Source organism: Nuphar pumila, chromosome 14 (genome assembly GCF_984573655.1).
Source record: "Nuphar pumila chromosome 14, dmNupPumi1.hap1.1, whole genome shotgun sequence".
Lineage (NCBI taxonomy): Eukaryota > Viridiplantae > Streptophyta > Magnoliopsida > Nymphaeales > Nymphaeaceae > Nuphar > Nuphar pumila.
This window is the reverse complement of record NC_143262.1, coordinates 77,847,468-77,868,407: the sequence shown is the minus strand read 5'-3', so window position 1 is coordinate 77,868,407 and position 20,940 is coordinate 77,847,468. Positions and strand designations below refer to the sequence as shown.

The window sequence follows — 20,940 nt, the reverse complement described above, 5'->3', positions numbered from 1 at the left end:
TCCCTCGAAATCACACTCTTCTGGGTTTACATCCCAAAATTTGGATGTTCCTTGTCTGCATTATAAACCCAATTTGAAAATGATAAATACAATACAAGTATATTTAAATGAAAACTAAGAAATAATCAAATAACTAAGAGAGCAAATTAGTATCTGTATTCATCATTGCTTCGCGAAAGTAATCGAAGATTTGAATGAACATATACTAAATCCTCTGCACGCTTGCTGGTGAGTTTGTTTCTCTTCATGTTGTGGATTTGAGAATATGTGCTCCAATTTCTTTCACAACAAGATGAACTAGCAGGCTGCGATAGCAATCTTAATGCAAGACGTTGCAGAAGAGGTGTTTCTGATCCAAATGTTGACCACCATGTGATAGGCTAGCAGGCTGCGATAGCAATCTTAATGCAAGACGTTGCAGAAGAGGTGTTTCTGATCCAAATATTGACCACCATGTAATAGGATCTATATTATCTTTTTCTCTCGCGAATAATGTTGGTGCATATAATCTCGAAGATGAAAATTTTCCAAACTCTTGTGTGACTTGATGTAGAAGATATGCTTCTGGAAAAAGTCTTGTCATACACATATTTCTATGTCTTGATAGCTCTGGGTCTAAATTTGGAGGGACACGACCAATACCACCAGCCCGCCACTTATTTGCATAATATTTTGGATTAAGAGAATGTGTCATGCAATGCAAAGGAGTGTTGCTCTTATCCCATCTTCTGACTAAAATTGAATGAATATGATTAAAAAAATCTGAATCATCCAATGCAGGATTTTTTCCTTCATGCATGAAAACTATAGCTTGTATTTTTTCAATCATATTATCCCATATTTCATAAACTCTGTGAAGCATGGGCTCATCCTTATCAACTTCTCTTAACATTTTCCAAATAGGTTGCGTAAATTGAAGAAAGTATACCACTCTGTCCCAAAACTCATCATCAAGAATGAATTTCTTAATTTCTTGAGCCTTCATATCATCATCAACACGATAGAATGTCCAATTTTCATCAGTCACCATGTTAATCAAAGCATTCTTCACTCTTTTAATCTTCTTCATCATCACAATGATGGACGCAAAACGTGTTTTAGTGACCTTCAACAATTTCAAATCAGAATGCCTATTAAATATAACATTAGCACGATGGTGGTTAACAACAAAATTCCTAATGCTTTTGACATTTCTTTCTAAATCTTCAATCCATGAACATAAAGCATATGCTTGTGAATTTTCTTCTTCTTTGGGGTTGCATATGCTCTTTAGGGCTAGATTTAAGCTGTGTGCTACACAGGGAGTCCAAAAAATATGAGGGTACTCACTCTCCAAACTCAACGCTGCACTTTTACAAACTGGAGCGTTGTCTGTAATGATTTGTACCACTTTCTGATCACCCACTTCTTTTATCACTTCTATAAACAATCCCTTCAAATACTCTGCATTTTTATATTCCCCAGATGCATCAACTGCTTTCAAGAATATTGGGCCACTAAGCGAACAAGCAATGAAATTGATTAATGGACGTCTTTGAATATCTGTCCATCCATCAGACACAATGGAAACTCCATTTTGCTCCCATGAATATTTTTTAATTTCTAGCAACCTCTCCACATTTGCCCTCTCTTCTGCAAGAAGTGTGGTTCGTATTTTTTCTGAACTTGGAGGCACATAACCACTCAAATTACAATTTGCCAAGGATGTTACTAAATCCTTCCAATAAGGATTTCTAGCCGCATTAAATGGGAGTGAACCAGAATAAAAATACCTCCCAACTTTTCTATCCAATTCTTCTCTTCCATATGTATTGAATGTTGCTTGTATCGTTCCTCTACCTCCTACATTGACTTTTCTTTTTTTTTCAGCATCTTCTTGGTGGCTTGTAAATGGCACACTGACTGCAGAAGAATCGGCCATTGCCTTTCTCTTCTCATATTCTTCTTGTATTTTCTTGTATTGTCTTCGCATTGCCTCATCAACTTTTCTGCAAGCTGAAATGCCATGTTCTGGTATCTTCAACAAATGAGCCTTCACTCTTGTGTAAGACCCAACAAAATCTCTTTCGCAGAGCTTGCATCGAAATCTCTTGTTTCCACCACCTCCTTCTCCAGTTTTTGCGAGTTTATCTACATGTACCCATAGTGGCCCCACATCATCAATCTCACTGCAACTATCAGCAAAACTAGCAGCAGAACTCGCATGTTGGGATGAGGATGACGCAAGTCATTTCCCTTTGTCCATCATTTTTATCCTGAAAACACAAAAAAAAATACATTACAATTTTCAAATCAATTCGAAAACACAGGGAGAAGGGGGGGCTCAGCCCCTCCCCTGCCAACCCAACAAGAGAGCGAGAGCGAGGGGGGCTCGGCCCCTCCCCTGCCAACCCAACAAGAGAGCGAGAGCGAGGGGTCTCGGCCCCTCCCCTGCTGAAAACAGAGGGAGCAGGGGGGGGGGGGGGGGGGGCTCAGCCCCTACCCTGCCGACCCAAAAAAAAAAACAAATGGGGGAGGGGCTCGGCCCCTCCCCTGTCGACCCAAAAAAAAAAAAACATATGGGGGAGGGGCTCGGCCCCTCCCCTGTCGACCCAAAAAAAAAACAGATGGAGGAGGGGCTCGGCCCCTCCCCTGTCGACCCAAAAAAAACAACAGATGGGGGAGGGGCTCGACCCCTCCCCTGTCGACCCAAAAAAAACAACACATGGGGGAGGGGCTCGGCCCTCCCCTATCGACCCAAAAAAAACAACACATGGGGGAGGGGCTCGGCCCCTCCCCTGTCGACCCTAAAAAAACAACACATGGGGGAGGGGCTGAGCCCCTCCCCTGTCGACCCAAAATAAACAACACATGGGGGAGGGGCTCGGCCCCTCCCCTGTCGACCCCAAAAAAACAACACATGGGGGAGGGGCCGAGCCCCTCCCCTGTCGACCCAAAAAAAACAACACATGGGGGAGGGGCCGAGCCCCTCCCCTGTCGACCCAAAATAAACAACACATGGGGGAGGGGCTCGGCCCCTCCCCTGTCGACCCAAAATAAACAACACATGGGGGAGGGGTCGAGCCCCTCCCCTGTCGACCCAAAAAAAACAACACATGGGGGAGGGGCTCGGCCCCTCCCCTGTCGACCCAAAAAAAAACCCTCCTGTGCCGAAAAATGAGGGAGCAGGGGGGGCTCAGCCCCTCCCCTGCCGACCCAACAAAAGACTGAGAGAGGGGGGGGGGGTGCTCGGCCCCTCCCCTGTCGACCCAAGAAGAGAGTGAGAGAGGGTACCTGCGAAAGGAGAGGATGAGCCGAGACGATGAGCCGAGAGGAGGAGCTGGGGCGGCGGCGGCGGAGCTGGGAGAGAGCTCGAGCTCAGGGGGAGAGAGAGGAGAGATTAAGGCAAAAAAAAAAATTTGCCCTAATCCTCCTTTTCATCGGGGATTTTTTTTTTTTTTACGCCCAAATCGTGGACAAAAATGACCCTGGGTGCGTTGACCACACCCAGGGTCGTGTTGACCGCACCCGGTGCCGCACCCGCACGCGCACCCGCGTCGCATCGACGCGGATGCGGCATATGTTTTGCCGAGTCCCTGTGACATAGGTAAAGAACTATATTGGCTTACCTCTTCTGATAGGATTGGTCTCCTTCCTTGGAAGAAGAATAGACTTCTTAGGACTCCCAAGCTAGAATTGTGTCCTTGAGTGCGAGCAGCATCCCAAGCTTCTTTGGATGTGAACTCGCTACTATTCTTTCACTCCAAAACATCATTACCATGGTGTCTGAATCGGTTGGACAACCAACTTCACTTTGGAAGCAACCTCTTCATCAATATCCTGCAACGCATGGCTATTAAGAATGCACCTATTATCATATCTATCATCAATCAAATCTGCCACTTTAATCTTTTTCAATTTTTTCATCTCAGCCACTGATAAGCTACGTTTGAAAATGAAAGAGTAAGATCCACACCACGGGTCCATCCAGAATGACATCGACTGCACATCACTGATCTCCCACTTTGAGTCATCTTAAAAAACACTAATGCTTCCAATCACACTTTTCCAGCCCCGGGATGAATTGTGTATTGTATCTAAACCAGAAAGAGCCTTGATTATCAAACTTCATAAGGACCAAATTCACCCATGGATTGGTAACCTTCGAAGCAACCATCCATGCCATCTTTGAAAGGAGAGCCAAGTTGCTTTCTTGAGTCTTCTTAATTCCCAAACCCCCTTTCTGGAGAGGCCTACAAATTGTATCCCAAGATATTAAGTGGGATCTATGACTATTCACAAAATCATGCCACAGAAAATTGTTAATTAGTTGCTTAATGAGTTTCTCAACAGCCTTGGGCAATAAAAAATAAGTCATCCAAAATATAGGGAAGGAGCAAATAATAGATTTTATGAGCACCAAACACCCGGCAATTGGCAAAAAAATTCTTCTCACTATTCTAGCTTACTTTGAAGTTTTAAAATTAGAGGACTGCAAAAACTGAAATTAAGCTTACCAGTGAAGATTAGGACACCAAGATACTTAAATGGGAGTCATTCAAATTTTCACCCAAAAAATCTCCTAGCCCAAATTATATGACTCAAGGATAGATTGAAACAGATGAGGGTTGACTTTACTAATCATGAGTCCCAAGACACATTTCAAAGTGATCAAGGATCTCTTTAAACTTTACCACCCAGTCTTTCGAATCCCTTACGAAGAAAACAATGGTATGCATAGAAGCTATGACTCCATTGAAGGGTTCTAACTGATGTTGGCACCACCTCCTTTCGATTCTCTGCAAGGAAAAGCTTGCGAGAAAGTCGTTCCATTATAATTAGAAATAAATAAGGGGACAAGGGGTCACCTTGCTGAATGCCTCTCAAGCTCTAAAAGAATTAAGTTGGTTCACCATTGACCATGACTACAAAAGTTGGGGAGGATACACACATCATGACCCAATAAATCCAATATGCAGAGAAGCTAAAGAATTTCATCGAGCTTTTCAAGGACCAATCAATGCAATTATAAGCTTTCACGAGATTGGGACTTCCGAAACTGGTGATTGTTCCTATCGGTCCAAATAAGCTTTCATGCAGAAAACACCCAAACTCTCCAAATGAATTTCCATTTCTTACCCATTTTGTTGCGCTACAAAGTAATCACACTGTCCCTAGGGAAGGTAAAATTGTCCCAATGTAGATTGAGATCACCTCATGACTTGTTTAGTAATAACCTGAAAAAATCAGTCCCAGAATAGATGCAGAGTCTTCTCTTCCTTGCAGCATAGGATACAACGACTTGCTAAGTGGACGCCATGGTGTTTTAATCCAACTTCAGCGTGAACCCATCCAAGGATGATCTGCCAAGCCAGTAGCGAGCCCCTAAGTGGGAGCCTGCCTCGCCAAAGTGCCTTCTTCGGTAACCATTGCATAACCAGCACGAATAAGGTCATGTAGAGAGACGATGTGCTGAACACACCTTCACTAGAGAACCTCCATTTCGCTGCATCTTCCCTCTCCATTGTTAACGAGTGTACAATGTTATTGGTGAGAGCAGACCATTGTTCAAAGGACATGTCCGATGGGTTCCTTCGTAGAAAAAATTCCCAAGTAGCATCGTGGGGTGACCAAACCTCACTAACCCATGTCGTCCATCATGCCACCAATTATCTTGCCAAAACATGGTTTTGTTGCCATTACTAACCTTAATATGAACACCATGACCAAAAGCTTCAAGAACCATGACCCATCCTTTCTAAACACCCGAACCCCTTCTTCGATTTTGGTTTTCAGACCAGTTTGAGGGCCAACCTTGTATATTGAGACAATACGGTCCTCTATTAGATCTCACTCATAGCCACTTTGCCAACAAATGCCTTGTTGAACTTATGCATGTTATGAATCCCCAATCCACCAAGGTGTAGTGGTTGGACAATTGTGTGCCAACTTACCAATGAGGTGAAGGAGCCTTCCGATTTTTCAGACCAAATAAATCGCTGGAATAACCTAATGAATCTCTCTTCTGTTTTCTTAGGAATCTCAAGAGCATAGGAGTGATATTGAATCTTAACATAGTGATACGCCCTGCCCTTAAAAGAGAACGGGTAGCGCATTTCTGTATTTTCTTGGTGACCTATCCTCTAATTGAGTCCAATGTAGTTCTCTAGAAACACCAAGATATAGTGGTAAGCCAAGATATTTCATGGCTAGAGAACTCTCATTACAGCTAAAAATGGTAAAAGCTATCCTTTGCATCTCACCTGTGGGGTCGCTGAACACCAAAATCTGACTTTTAACACCATTCATGCATAGACCAGAGATTTGTGTAAAGTTTTGAAGGATAATCCATAAACCCAAAAAAAATTCTCAGACGCTTAGCCAAACACCAAGAGGTGTCAGCAAATAGAAGACGAGAAACAAAAACATTGAGCGAAACCTTGCTTCCAACGCATTTACCATGCATCCCAGCAGAAGATAGCATAACAGAGAGCCTCAAAAGCCATGACAAAAAGTTGTAGTGAGAGGGTCTCTCTCTCTCTCTCTCTCTCTCTCTCCACCTACTTGGCCTTGGCCTAGCGGAAAAAGCAATATGAAAATAATGACCTAACAATTCGTTCCAAGTTTGAGGCTCTCTCTCTCTCTCATTGCACTCCCTTTCTCCTTTACTTTGTTTTAGAAAAACAAAGAAAAGAGGGCAACCTGCCAGACGAGAAAAGTGTGTTTGTTTCAATTGAGGAATTCAGTGGAATTGAATTTCATTTTCTTGACATGAAGAATTTAGTGGAATAGAATTCTAATTCTACTGAATTTTCTGAATCCAAAACAAACCCTATAAAGGAGGAGAATTTTGGGTATGGCTGCACATCCTTTGGCAGCTGGTGGTGCTCGCATTTCTGATGGGCTGTGTGGATACAAAGTCTTTTTCACTAATGTCCTTGCCTTTGTATTCTCCTTGTAACCCACCTCATTAAACCTTCCGTCTTGTTGTTTGTATTTATAAAGGGAAAACCATGGTTCAGGCAGTGGGGGTCGTGCTATATTGATCCTATATATGCTGTATGTAGGGCTAAGGTATACGAGGTGAGCTGCTCATGGCTCGGCTCATGCTCGAGCATGAATGTTCATCTCGGCTCAATTTGTATAGACTCATTTTATTAATAAAAATACATTTTACATATATTTTATATTACAGAATGAAGACGGTTGAAATGTTTGGCCTGCAGCAATAAGTTTAGAGTTCAAATCCTACTTCATACAAGTTTTTTTCATGAGATCAAACTTGGCTCGACTCAACAAAAGAAACAAGCCAAGCTTGAATACCCTCTGTTCAGTTCGTTCAGCATCTTTACCAGCCCTAGCTGCATGCCCATCAAATTATTTAATTGATGCATGCCCACCCCCCAGTTCGTTCAGCGTGTTTACCAGTCCTAGCTGTGTGAATGCGCGTGCGTGTGGCATGCGTAATTGGAATTGTTGGGTTTTTTTTTAAAGGCACCAATGGGTTTTTGTTGGGTTGGGTCCGCCCATGATAGGCAAGATTCGGACCCGGCCCACCATTTGAGGAGAGGGCAGTTTGGAAACCGCCCACCTCCCCATCTTCTGAGGACTTTCTCATTTTGCGTGAGGCACAAGGAGAGAAAGAGAGAGGCTGTGTATGCTGGTGGTGATTGAGAGGGATCTCAACCAAAAAAAAAAACTGTGCACAGTGAGTGTTTAGATCTCTGCACAGTGAAAAGAAGAAGAAGACGGTAAAAACTGTCTTTGTGGTGGTTCAACACAGTGGGCATTTGGACTTGTAGAATTGTCGTTCTCTCTAAGTGAGGGCACGCGTCCGTTGAGCAAAACGAACATCAACGATCCGGGTTTTCGCTTCCGCTTCAACGGAAAGGTATGTTTCAAACCCTATATTGGTATCAGAGTGTTTGTTTTTTTGGATGCCATTTTGCTTGCAAATATATCCCCATGTGCAAGTGGCCGAGACCATTGGAGGTTCATGGTAGACGCACGCCATGGGATGGGTTAGGGCCAAGGTTTTAGGCCAGGGCGTGGGCTGGGCATTGGCCAGCCCAGCATGATGGGCCTGCAACCAGAAGGGCTGTTGAGGCGTAGGCCCAGCCTTGGGCCAGATGCTATGTCACAGGCCGCAGGCCTAGCCCCTGGCCCTATGGCACAGGCCGTAGGCCTGGTCCCCCAGCCACGGGCTAGAGAATTGCGACTGGGCTGAACATTTTTTTTGGGGAACGGCTGGAGCCGTAACTCCCCTTGGTTAAACCACTTCTAGGCCGGGGATACCCGGACCGGGTTCGAGTAATAATTTTATTTATTAATTTTTTTATTCATGAATGTGAATGAAAATGATGTAATCATGTTGATTTGATGAGGAATTTGAAGTACTTTGGAAGTACTTACTCCACGTGTACAGTCATAATACAGTTTAGGTAAATATAATCATCTTAGGGAAAGTAGAAGATGATTGTGAACATAGTGATCTTTCGATTCCACGCCCTACAAAAAATTATATGTTATCTAATCGTGTGATTATGACTGCATATAGATGTACTAATGATTAGATCATAACATGCATGAATAACATAGTTGCACATATTTCTTTTTCTTTTTAAGGACATGGTTGCACCAAGTAAATCCATATTGAATTTAGTACGAATTGAGAAACTGAACGGTGATAACTATGATATATGGCATAGAAAGATTCAGTTTACACTGGAGGAGGTTGAAGCCTTGGAGGCTCTCAACCATACTGTGGAACGACCTGAAATTGGTAATGGGGCACAATCTCGTAGGGACATAGAGACCTATGATAAATGGAAGCGCATGAATACTGTTGCACGTGTCACCATGTTATGTTCTATGCAGGATGACATAATGTGTCAATTTGAGCATTATAAGACTACTCAACAGATGTGGATGGCCCTTAAAGATAAGTTTAGGGGAACATCATCCACAAAGCTTAGAAGGCTGACCATCAGGTTCGATTCCTACAGAAAGTATCCTCAGCACACTATGAACCAGCATCTCAGGGAGATGACAAATATGATAAGAGAGCTCAATAGTGCAGGACATACCCTTATAGATGAACAACAGGTCCAGGCTGTGATTCGCTCTCTGCCACACAGTTGGGAGCATATGAAAATTAATATGACTCATAATGAGAGTATTAAGACTTTCGATGATATTGCCCGTCATGTAGAGCTAGAAAATGACCGCCTTGAAGCGGCTCAACAATCTGGCATGAGGGCATATGTGGCAGAAAGTTTGAAGAAGCAAAAATCTTCTAAGAAGAAATTTTATGGACCAAGGAAGTTCAAGAAGGGTGACAAGAAGAGACAATACAAAGAGAAAGAAAATAAGCCTTATTAGCGCTCTGGGAAGCGTGGTAGCAAGAAAAATACGACGAATGCAAAATATTTTAAGTGTGGCAATTTGGGTCACTATGCTCGTGAATGTCATGAGCAGAAGAATGTACATTCTCTTAAAACTCTCGTGTTATGTACAAATGTTTATAGTTGTGCACTAATTATTGAATCTAATCCTATGTGGATTGTAGACTCAGGAGCCACCGACCATGTGACCAAAGACCGCACAAACTTCGTCGAATACAGAAAGATGTCCTCTGGTTCGAAGTGGCCGTTCTTGGGGAACAACACTAAAACAGAAGTCAAAGAGATCGGGACTTGCAAATTGGATTTGCGAGAAGGATGATCTTTATTATTATATGATGTTTTGCATGTTTCAGAGATTCAACGAAATTTGATTTCAGTTTCTGCTCTGTCTTAATAAAAAAGGGATGAATGACGTAAAGCAATGGAAGAGAAAATGAAATCCATGGCATCAAATGAGGTCTGAGACCTTGTTAATCTTCCAAAAGGAAGAAAACCTATTGGGAGCAAATGGGTTCTCAATATTAAGAGGAATGCTGATGGATCTATCGAGCGATACAAAGCTCGTTTGGTTGCTAAAGGATACACACAAATGGCAGGGATAGACTATGAAGAGACATTCTCTCCTGTGGTCAAATTGACCTCTATTCTCCTTTTGTTAGCCATAGTGTCACATATGAATTTAGAATTACATCAAATGGACGTTAAGACAATATTCCTAAATAGAAAACTGGATGAAGAGATATATATGGAACAACCCGAGGGGTTTGTTATTGTTGGATTTGAGCGCAAAGTCTGCAAGCTCAAACGATCCATTTATGGATTGAAGTAGTCATCCAGACAGTGGTATTTAAGGTTTCATGAGACCATCATATGCAATGACTTTGCCATGATTGATGAGGACCACTGTGTTTATCTTAAGCGTCAAGGTAAAAAATTTGTAATCCTAACTATATATGTGGATGATATTTTATTGGCTGGTAATCATTTAGAGTTTCTGAAAACCATTAAAGAATGATTGTCTATTCATTTTGAAATGAAAGACATGGGTGAAGCATGCTTTATGCTGGGTATAGAGATTAAGAGAAATCGTTCAAAAAGACTTCTTTGTCTTTCACAAGAGTCATATATAAAGAAGGTCTTAGAACAATTTCATATGCAAGATTGTAAACCCATAAATACTCCTGTTGCAAAAGGGAATGATTTAAGTCCTAAGATGTATCCAAAGAAGTCAAAAGAAATAGAAGATATGTCCAAAGTCCCTTACTTCAGTGCAGTAGGCAGCCTAATGTACCTAATGATATGCACTCGACCCAACATATGTTATGCAGTAGGGTTGGTGAGTAGATATCAAATTAATCCAGGACAAATACATTGAAAGACTGTCAAGATGATTATGCGATATCTTAAAGGCACATTGAATTCAGTTCTTTGTTACCATGGTGGTAACATGCGTATAGTAGGCTATACGGATGCAGATTGGGGTGGGGACCCTGATGAGCGTAAGTCTACGTCTGACTATGTGTTCTTGATAAACAATAATGTTATATCTTGGTGTAGCAAGAAACATACATGTGTAGCCTAGTCCACAATGGAAGCTGAATTTGTTGCAGGCTCGTTGGCAGTGCAAGAATATGTTTGGTTAAGGAGATTCATCAAACATTTGGGAGTTACTTTTGATGCAAAACTGCCAGTGACTTTATTCTGTGATAATCTAGCGGCAATTGCGTTTGCCAAAGATCTCAAGTTTCACAATAGAACCAAACATATTGACACGAGATGCAAGTATATGCGCGACATTGTATCTAAAGGCAAAGTTGCCTTGGCATATGTTAATACCCAAGATATGGTGGCAGATCCTTTTACTAAGCCAATTAATAAGGATTCTTATGTTAAGCATGTAAAATCTATGGGTATTTGTAAGATTTGATATATTAATGTTATTCATATTTCTTTTTATGATTATTATATGGTATGTTGCACATCTATATGAGTATGCTACCAGGTTTGAGATAAATCTTTTCACACGGATTTATCGCCTTAGACGCTGCTTGTGAGTGGGCTGAGATGAGATGTAACAAAATCTAGGGTTGTTGAATTAATAAGCATGTCGGATTTTAAGGATATCATATGATAACAACTCAAAAGAGTGAGAGTACAATGAGTTATGATATTCGCCATATATACGTATATGGGATACATTGCCCTAACTGGGTTAGGATGAGGTCTCGTGTATATTTAACTATAAGGAGAGACCGACCTTGCTATTTAAATGTCAAGGGTAACCTGGTTGACCAGATCTGAGGAGTTAGATAGACATTGCATGAGAATGTGCATCCTGAAGGACTCAAGTTAGTTTCTCAGGGAGAAACTGAACTAGTATAGATCTGTACGGCAGAGAATCAATGGTGTATGCATATACTCACTGGAGTGAGATAGTCTTGCCGTAATCTGTGAGTCATACCACGTATGTCGCACCATAACTATAAGTCGACCACAAAAGGAAATGAAGAATGATCGCTGCTTCTTCATTGTATGAGTCCCTGATATATATATATATATATATATTTTGGTGTCATTATTGACTTTTAACCTTATTTTAAGAAGAAAGATGAGTGTTGCTACTTTAGCATGTTGCTTAAGGCCATGTTTGATTCGGTCTAAAAGTACATGTCTAGGAAAGCAACTTATCTTGATTCAAAGAATAAGAGTTGAAAAAGAAGATCATTTGACATTTTCAGATTATGCAGATGTTAAAAGCTAGCTTATTTTACCACATCCTGGAGATATTTGGATTTATGATTAAACATGTGACATAATAGAAGGCCTTGTCTAGCATAGCTTAGCACTACAATATGTGCAGAGGGATTCAGTATGCTAGAATGTGAAAAATGTATTTGATCTACGACACAGTGAGCTTCTTACCTGGCTTGTGCAGGTATACCTTGAGTTATCTTATTATTTGTAGGTTAGGCTATTATGTTACACTAACCGGTACATAATATGCCTCAACTCCCTAAGCTCACGGGTCGCACGGTCCATTTGCCAGTATGAATACCCGATGTTATTCACCATATAAACATGTTTGGTGTTCCTTCTTCTAAGATCTCTTCCCATTATGTGCGAGTGAGAGAATGTTGGGTTGGGTACTGGGTTCGCCCATGATGGGCGAGATCCAAACCCAGGCCACCATTTGAGGAGGGGGCGGTTTGGAAACCGCCCATCTTCTGAGGACTCTCTCCTTTTGGGTGAGGCACAAGGAAGGAGACACTGTATCAGTATATACACCGTAAAACAGAGAAAGAGAGAGGTTGTGTACGCTGGTGGTGATTGAGAGAGATCTCAACAAAAAAAAAAACTATGTGCACAGTGGGTGAATGTGCACAGTGAGTGTTTAGATCTCTGCACAATGAAAAGAAGAAGAAGAAGACGGTAAAAACTGTCTTTGTGGTAGTTCAACACAGTGGGCATTTGGACTCGTGGAATCGTCGTTCTCTCCAAGTGAGGGCACACGTCCGTTGAGCAAAACGAGCATCACCGATCCGGGTTTTCGCTTCCGCTTCAACGAAAAGGTATGTTTCAAACCCTATAGTTTTGAATCGGCAACGTCTCAACACAAGGTGACTAGCTGCTCCTATCAGACAAGCTGAGCTCTCGTTGGTGAATTGTTGGCCTTTTCTTGGACTTGTATCCATTGTAATGGTTTAGGTATGGCATCAGTAATCTCTAGACCCAACCACAGCAAAAATTAGATACAGTATTCCCACAAAATAAAAAATGGTCTTCATTATAGCAAAAGTTGATAGGAAAACAACAGACCCATCTCGGATATCACAGCGGACTTCTGGATCTTGTTATGATGAGTTCCTATGGCATTCAACCAGCTGAAAATGCACAAAATTAATTGTTTTTCGTGTGGCAAGGTAAAATGAACAGGGTTAGACCCAATTCTAACCTAGATCTTACTATATCTGTTAATGCTTACTATATTGTTCTGGATCATAGCCGGATTCAGATATACAACCTGGATCCAGGTTGAAACTCTGAAAATTTGCATTCTTAGATATAGAAACCATTGTATTCAAATCCAAGAAATAATGTGATCCTAATATGAGAATAAATCAAATTGAACTCATATTAGAGTTTTCTGAAAAGTTTTCAACTTCATTTTTTTAATGTTAAATGTTTTCCCCACAAGAACAAGAGTTTTTGCCAGCGTTTTCTAAGAAAAAAAAAGTTCATTTGTTTTTCGAAGTTCTATTGCAAAGAACATGTTCCAATTGAAGTTTTGCTAACTGTGCAAACAGGTAAGTATGGATCTACATGTGGTTCACCCTAAAGTCTAGGTCAGTATCTGGATCTGCCAAGATTAGTGAGGGTTCAGCCCATTGATAGGTTTAACCATAACTCCACAAACATACATGCACAAGATTTTATAGATGATTTCAAGATGATTATATTTTTCGTGGTCCATCATTGTCTATATCTCAAGCTACAATGCAGGTTTGTCTTAAATTGTAATTTTGAAGTTTCAAAAATTGGTTTAACCCTAACTCTGCAAACATATATAGATGGCTTTAAGACAATTATATTTTCCTGTTGTCAATTGTTGGCCATAGTTCACAACAATACAAATGGTCCTTCAAATAGTAATTATAATCTCAAGGATTCAATTCCCAAAAGTAGAGATTGGCTAAACGAACTACCAATAAATTTAAGCATACTGCAGCCAAAACATAGAGAGCATCACTTCATTCTACAGCCAGCAGATCACTGAAAAGTACACATTCAAACTAAACTTGGTCAGAAGATGCTTTAAGAGGTCATATAATTGGATTATGGCATGCTGCTGTATATTTGATCTTTTTCAAAAAATTCTGCTGGGTTAATGTAAGGGCACCTTTGGAAGCGGAAAAATGCTAGTAGGAAAGAAAAGTGGCAACTTTTCCATTTACTCCCAAGGATCGAAAATTTTTAAAAGGAAAAACTTTAATAGAAAAAAAAATTCCATCTGACACAGAAAATTTTCCTATAAAATTTTTCAGTTCTGAGGGCGGCCCTTACCCTAATCAAAACAACATTTTATGCAACTGATTTTCTCTTGTCAAACAAACAAGAGAAAAAATTTCATAAAAAAGGTTCTGATATGAAAAATTCGTATAGGCAAAATTTTCTTTTTTTCTGTGACATCTTTGCCACTTTCAAACATGCCTTAAAACAAACTGCAGTACTCAATGGGTAGAATGAGAGAAATGATGATTGCAACCGATGCTTCATACAAAGTAAGCACTTGTTCATCTCGTGCAATCTATCAAGTGTACTCATGGTGAAAAGGCACTTTTGGGGAGTGAAAACAATTTGTTCCATTTGTTGCAAAAATATGGTTTTGCCAATTTGCGGCTTCTCCAATACCCTCTACTTTTTGGGAGCAATGCACTACAGTCCCTCAACATTCTCTGTTGTTTGGGAGCAGTGATATTGTCAAACAGAACTGGGGATAGAGTTGGCAACACCAAGACCACATTTCAACACCATTTAGGCACTGTCTGTGAACCTTTGCATTGAGATGGAAATACCATTTCCGTGTATTGCCAAAACGTGGTGTTGAGGATGGAAACACCAAAAATATCCTCCTGTGAATGGCGTCAAAATGTGGTGTTGGGTCTACCAACTCCATTCCCAATTCAGTGTTTTGGCAACACTACTGCTCCCAAACAACAGAGAGCATGAGACTGTTGGAGAAACTGCCACATACCTCCGATTCAAGGCTCCCGAAAAGAGCCTTACAAGACCATATTGTTCCCCAATACTACAGTTTGGCATATACTATATTTTGGCAAGATTACATTTTGGCAATACATGGAAACAGTGTTCCCATCCTAAGGCAGGTTTCCAAAGAGAGCCACGGTGTTGCCCAAACGTAGTGTTGGAGGAGTTGCCAAAAACATCCTCTTGTGAATGGTGTTGAAATGTGGTGTTAGAGCTGCCAACTCGGTCCCCAAAACAGTGTGGTGACACGAGTGCTCCCACACAACAGAGGGTGTCGGGAAAACTACAACGCAACCCAACAGCAGAGGTTGTTGGGAATGCAATGTATCTCTGATTCCATGTTCCCTAACAGAGACTAAATGTCAGCTACAAGGTGCAAAGCTAGCACAGAAAAATCAAACAAATAACTAAGGTGCTTTTAGGAGACCTTAATTGAGGTGGTTAAAAAATTGGAACTCAATGAAATCCATAACATGATAGCATAGAAAATCGAACAAGATACAAATAATGCAGTGGTTTCCATTAGCGTCACCATTCAGTGGAGATGGAAATTGGACATCACCCACATATAACAGCACACGTCCTTCATGTTTACAAACTGCACAAGGGACAGTCAGCTGAACATAAATTTAGGCTCGATACAATTTACTCTATTGTCATGAGTTTGTGATGTTGGCCTCAGAACAGGCACAAATTAGCCGTGCCAGTTAAAAATTGCAACAACCAATAATGAGAAAACCACAAAACCGTTGCTTCTGAAGCATGTGTGTCTTCCCACCATTTTATTCCCATGTGAGCAACTGTACTCTGCCCTACAGCTCATACTCGAATTAGATCATAAGCTTCTCAGTAAACTACCACAAGAGTCAAGCTTTTTGTTATAATATGGATTTTGAAGCAATAGTCAGTATTATCTCTTCGGAAAATTTAAGAGAATAGAATCTTATAAGATGGAAAGCAAAGATAATACTAGGTGCCCACTTGCATGAAATCAGGCCTGCAAAAGCAGGAATTCAGTTGAATTCCACCAGTCATGCATAACAGTCTGATCAATTCACATCCACACTGTGTTCTGCATGGAGCTAGGCAAGGATAGGAAAATAACACATGAAATGGGGGCTCATTTTCATCTGGAAGAGCTACTTGGCTCAGTTCATCACTGACATGATATAGAATTTTTCACCTGCAATGATTTTTCCTTTCAGCTAAATCAGAGTACTGAAGCACAATAGTTGCTGAACGCATGTCAGCTGTGCTAATCATGATAGCCTCCAAACAGCTTCTGAAACAGAGCAGCCGACTACACATGCGCTCTTTAAAAGTCTCAGTGACTGGACAATTGTTGAGATGGTACCATAAGACCATAACAAACAGCTTAAGCCAATACTTCACATGCAATGATCTAGATCCAACTTCGTCCAGGTCTCTTCTTCACTCCCCTTTCTTTCATCATGATCCTCAAGTCTGACACATCAGACCACCTATTTGCAGCAGCATAAATATTCGATAGCAAAACGTAGTTCGCTGCATTGTTTGGCTCAATATTAAAAAGGCGACCTGCAACAATCTCACCCAATTCAATATCACAGTGAACCCTACAAGCACCCAACAATGAGCCCCAAGCACCAGCATGTGGCTCCATAGGCATGGTTTTTATCAGTTCATATGCTTCCTTTAAGCGGTCACTTCTGCAAAGAAGGTCAACCATGCACGCATAGTGATCTGCAGATGGAGTTATGTGGTAATCCCTCCTCATACGTTCAAAATAGGTATAACCCTCATTGACCAGACCAGCATGGCTACATGCTGTAAGTATTATGGTGAAGGCAGCAGCATCTGGCATGATGCCAACCTTTAGCATCTGTGAGAAAAGTTGAACAGCTTTATTTCCCTGACCATGCATAGATAACCCCAGTATCAATGCACAATACGATACCAAATCTTTCTGAGGCATCTTATCAAATAACTCTAATGCCTTGTCCATGTTCCCGCATTTGGCATGCATATCCAGAAGACCAGCCATTACCTGAACTCTGAGATCCATACCGTTCTGAGCAATGTACCAGTCAACCCATTGGGCTAAATCCAACCTACCCAACTGAGCACATGCCGACATCAAACTCACCATGACAAACTCATCTGGCTTTACGTCTTTAGACTGCATAAGAAGGAAGATTTCAATAGCGTCATTGGGCTGTCCATTCTGTGCATAGCCAGAGATCAAAGCAGACCAAGAGACCAAATCCTTCTCCCCCAGCTGATCAAACAAAGACCGTGCGGACACCATATCACCTTCCTTAGCATAGCCATCTATCATCGTTGTAAACGACACCACATTTCTCTCAGGCATTTCATCAAATAGGTGGCGTGCCGCATCCATCCTGCCACACTTGGCATACCGAGCTATTACAGCATTCCAAGTCACAAGGTTTCTCTTCGGCATTTCGTCAAACAATTCTCTTGCAGTCTCCATATCACCAGAACCAGCGTAGCCCACTATCATGGCAGTCCAAGAAACTTCATTTCTATCAGGCATTTGATCGAACAGCTTGCGTGCAGAATCTATCTCCCCACATTTCCCATAGAAGTCGATCAACCCAGTTCGAACGAAGACACATATTTCCAACCCAACTTTCACAATTACACAATGAACCCCCCGACCATTCTCCAAAGCCGATCCGTTCGCACATGCCTTGAGGATCGACGGGAAAGTATAGTCATCGGGACGAACATCACTAAACTGCATTTCTCTAAAGAGTAAGATGGTATCACTAACAGAGCAATTTTCGCAGTACCCTTTGATCATGGTGTTCCACAGATAGATGTTCGGCCGAGAAACGCCATCGAAGACGTCCCTCGCGTAATTTACCCTTCGAAGGACGGTGCAGACGCCGACGAATTTCGTTATGAGGAAGTTATCTTGGTGCAGACCATTCTTGAGGATGGTGGCGTGTACGTGTTGCAGGGTCCTAGTGTTGGAGCAGTTCTTGAGAAGAGCAGAGACCGAAGAGTGGCGAGGGATCAAGACCATGGATCAGAATGCGAGAAAATGGCATCGAGGGAATTCACGCGATCCCCAACCAAGAATTCACGCCTTACTCAGGGCGGAACTCGCAGCAGGAATCCATTTTCAATACCATCGATTCTACAGAGAGAGAGAGAGAGAGAGAGAGAGAGAGAGAGAGAGAGAGAAGGGATTCAGGCCTGGTCCATTTGACAGTCGGGCTTAAATAGGCCGACCCGACCCACACGGGACTATTCCCGATCCCCAAGTAACTGGGGTGTCATTCTTGGGATGTAAACGGTTCGGATTCGGATTTTGGATGTAGCCAATACCATCTTGACTAATCGGATGTTGGTTAAACGGATTTCAACTCCGAACTCCGATAGTGAAAAGCTCTTACTAGATTTTTTTTTTTACATATAAACAGATTCAGATATCTGTCAAATTCGAATATTTGTTAGGATCCGGCAGGAAAAAATCAAAACCACAACCACAACCACATCTGATTCTAATCAGATATTATTTCGTCGGATATTGGATAAAATCCGAATCATTGACATCCTTAGGTGTCAATGAATTGTACTTTCACCATACCTGGGTGGGTGTGGACCCAATTGAACTATGTGGTGATATTTCCAAATTAAAGATAAGAATTGAATTCCTTCATCATTTACAACAAAACAAGCAGCAGCTGATCCTTTTAACCAGGTTCTGAACCGGGTATAATTTTACCCATTTTCAGCAGATTCAGTACAACAGGGTTTCATTTCTCTACGGAATCATTATCTCTTTTTGTTAGATCTTTGTCCGATCTAGAACCGTGACTGGACTTAATCCCAGAAGGTTAGGTTTCTCAACTGAAAAAAGTTTTTTTTTTTACCGTGTTCAGCATATCCAGTACCACATGGTGTCATTTCTTAACTAGATCTGGATATTAGTTAGATTCGACCTGCCCAAAGAGGTGAAAATGGATTGACATTTTGAATATCCAATCCGAATCTGATACATTCTATGATCGTTAGATCCGTAAAATTCTGATCACTGCATTCCAACTCGGCACCCAGCTGCTTTGAAACAAGTCATGTCAGTGTAATCAATTTCTAAAATGTTGTTAAATTCGGTTCACTTGGTGAATCATAAAAAAAAAAAAAGTGAATAAGTTTTTCAAAAAAAAAAAAAAACACGATAAAATCAGAGTCCAAATCAAATAATCTTTTATCAGGTCATTTCAAATATTGTTTTTATTTAATGTTATTTCGTTTCAATATATTTTTTAAAAAACATTATGTGAATCGATTCGATCAGGGTATATTCAGGCCAATTCTAGCTACTGATTTTGATAAAACATCGGTACACTGTAAAAAGGTTGAATCTACTCCTATATCATCTTGACAAATGGCAGACTGATTCAATTTTTTTTTCTTTCTTATTTATGACGAAGGAAAACCCTCACCTATATAACGAGGTCATTTGGGACATGTTTGTGTGTCGCAGAAAGTCTGGGCTTTTCAAAGAAATGCATGGGACCCCATGTAATCTGTGAGCCCCCACCGTGGCCACACAAACACGAGAACCCCTTTCCTCCTCAAGGAAAGGCCAGGACCCACTTTCTGCTGAAAGGTTCCCCGTTTACGGGGTGGTCCGACTTTGTTTCTGTGGACGACACTTTCGTGGCAAGTGCTGCCGTGAAGCCTTGTTCGCGGCTGACAAACACCCCCTTATCATGGAAAATGTTTACCGAAAAACAGTTTTCAAAATGAGAAACCTAGCTGTAAGACCCACGAATTTTCATGTATCTTAATACGATATAGAGGAATTTTTAAATGTGAAAATGTTGATTCTATATGTTGCTTATCTTTCTAGAATATAGAGTTTTTATAGTAACTAACCAAAATTGTTAATTTAGAATTTATTTGTTAAATCTAATCTAATTAGTTTAGAAAAGCTAGTTGTTTCTAAATTATGCTTTAAACCATGATTTAATTTAATTATAATATTTATATAAAGTTTTTAACTTAGTAGACTAGAACAAGCTAGAAGGTTCTAAGTAGAAATAAAGACTTGAAATGGAATTTCAGAAAAATATAGACTTAAAATGAAATTTTAGAAAAATAAAGAATTGAAATGGAATTTCAAAAAAATAAAGACTTAAAATAGAATTTCAGAAAAATAAAGACTTAAAATGGAATTTCAGAAAAATGAAGACTCAAGATAGAATTTTGAAAAATTAAAGACTCAATATAGAATTTGGAAGAAAATAAGATCTAATATGGGATTAGCATCAATTGAGGTTGTTAAATGAAATATCTAAGAAAGAATAAAATAATAATTAGTTAAATTAAAGAGAAAAGACAACTAAGTAATAATGATAGTTTGAATATCTAACTAAATGAAAGTACAACTAGAGAGGAGGGCAATTTTTAATAATGACGAGATTTGGATTTTTGAATCCAATTGAAATATACCCAATCCCAAGGTGAATCTCCAAAAATATCATAGGTAGAACAAATAAAGTAGATAAGCTAGAATCTCTAGCCTAAAATATGTTTTCATATAAAAAAAATTACATGTGATATGGAGGTCAAGGGTTATGCTTGAAAGAAATTTTTTTAGAATTGAGATGATTATATATCAACCCTTTTCCTTGTAATTGATCTAAACTACACATCTTGAATATAATCATTAACTTAACCCTATAAATACCCCATCAATTTGTGAAGGAGAGACATCCAAGAGTTCATAAACTCTTTCTCTCTCTTGTTTTTCTCCTCTTTCACGATTTTTGTG

The 20,940-nt window shown here is 40.5% G+C and overlaps 1 protein-coding gene across 1 annotated transcript; it reads right to left on the bottom strand.

Moving 5' to 3' along the window:
- Positions 1–16,102: 16,102 nt before the first annotated feature.
- LOC149817034 (Pentatricopeptide repeat (PPR-like) superfamily protein) lies at positions 16,103–18,180 on the bottom strand. Its single transcript, XM_089987009.1, has one exon. The coding sequence runs from the start codon at positions 18,178–18,180 to the stop codon at positions 16,552–16,554; it is 1,629 nt and encodes a 542-aa protein (XP_089843135.1). The 3' UTR covers positions 16,103–16,551.
- Positions 18,181–20,940: the final 2,760 nt, after the last annotated feature.

Bases quoted from the DNA above. Each gene is read 5' to 3' on its own strand.
- LOC149817034 (XM_089987009.1), bottom strand. From the start codon at position 18,180: ATGGTCTTGATCCCTCGCCACTCTTCGGTCTCTGCTCTTCTCAAGAAC.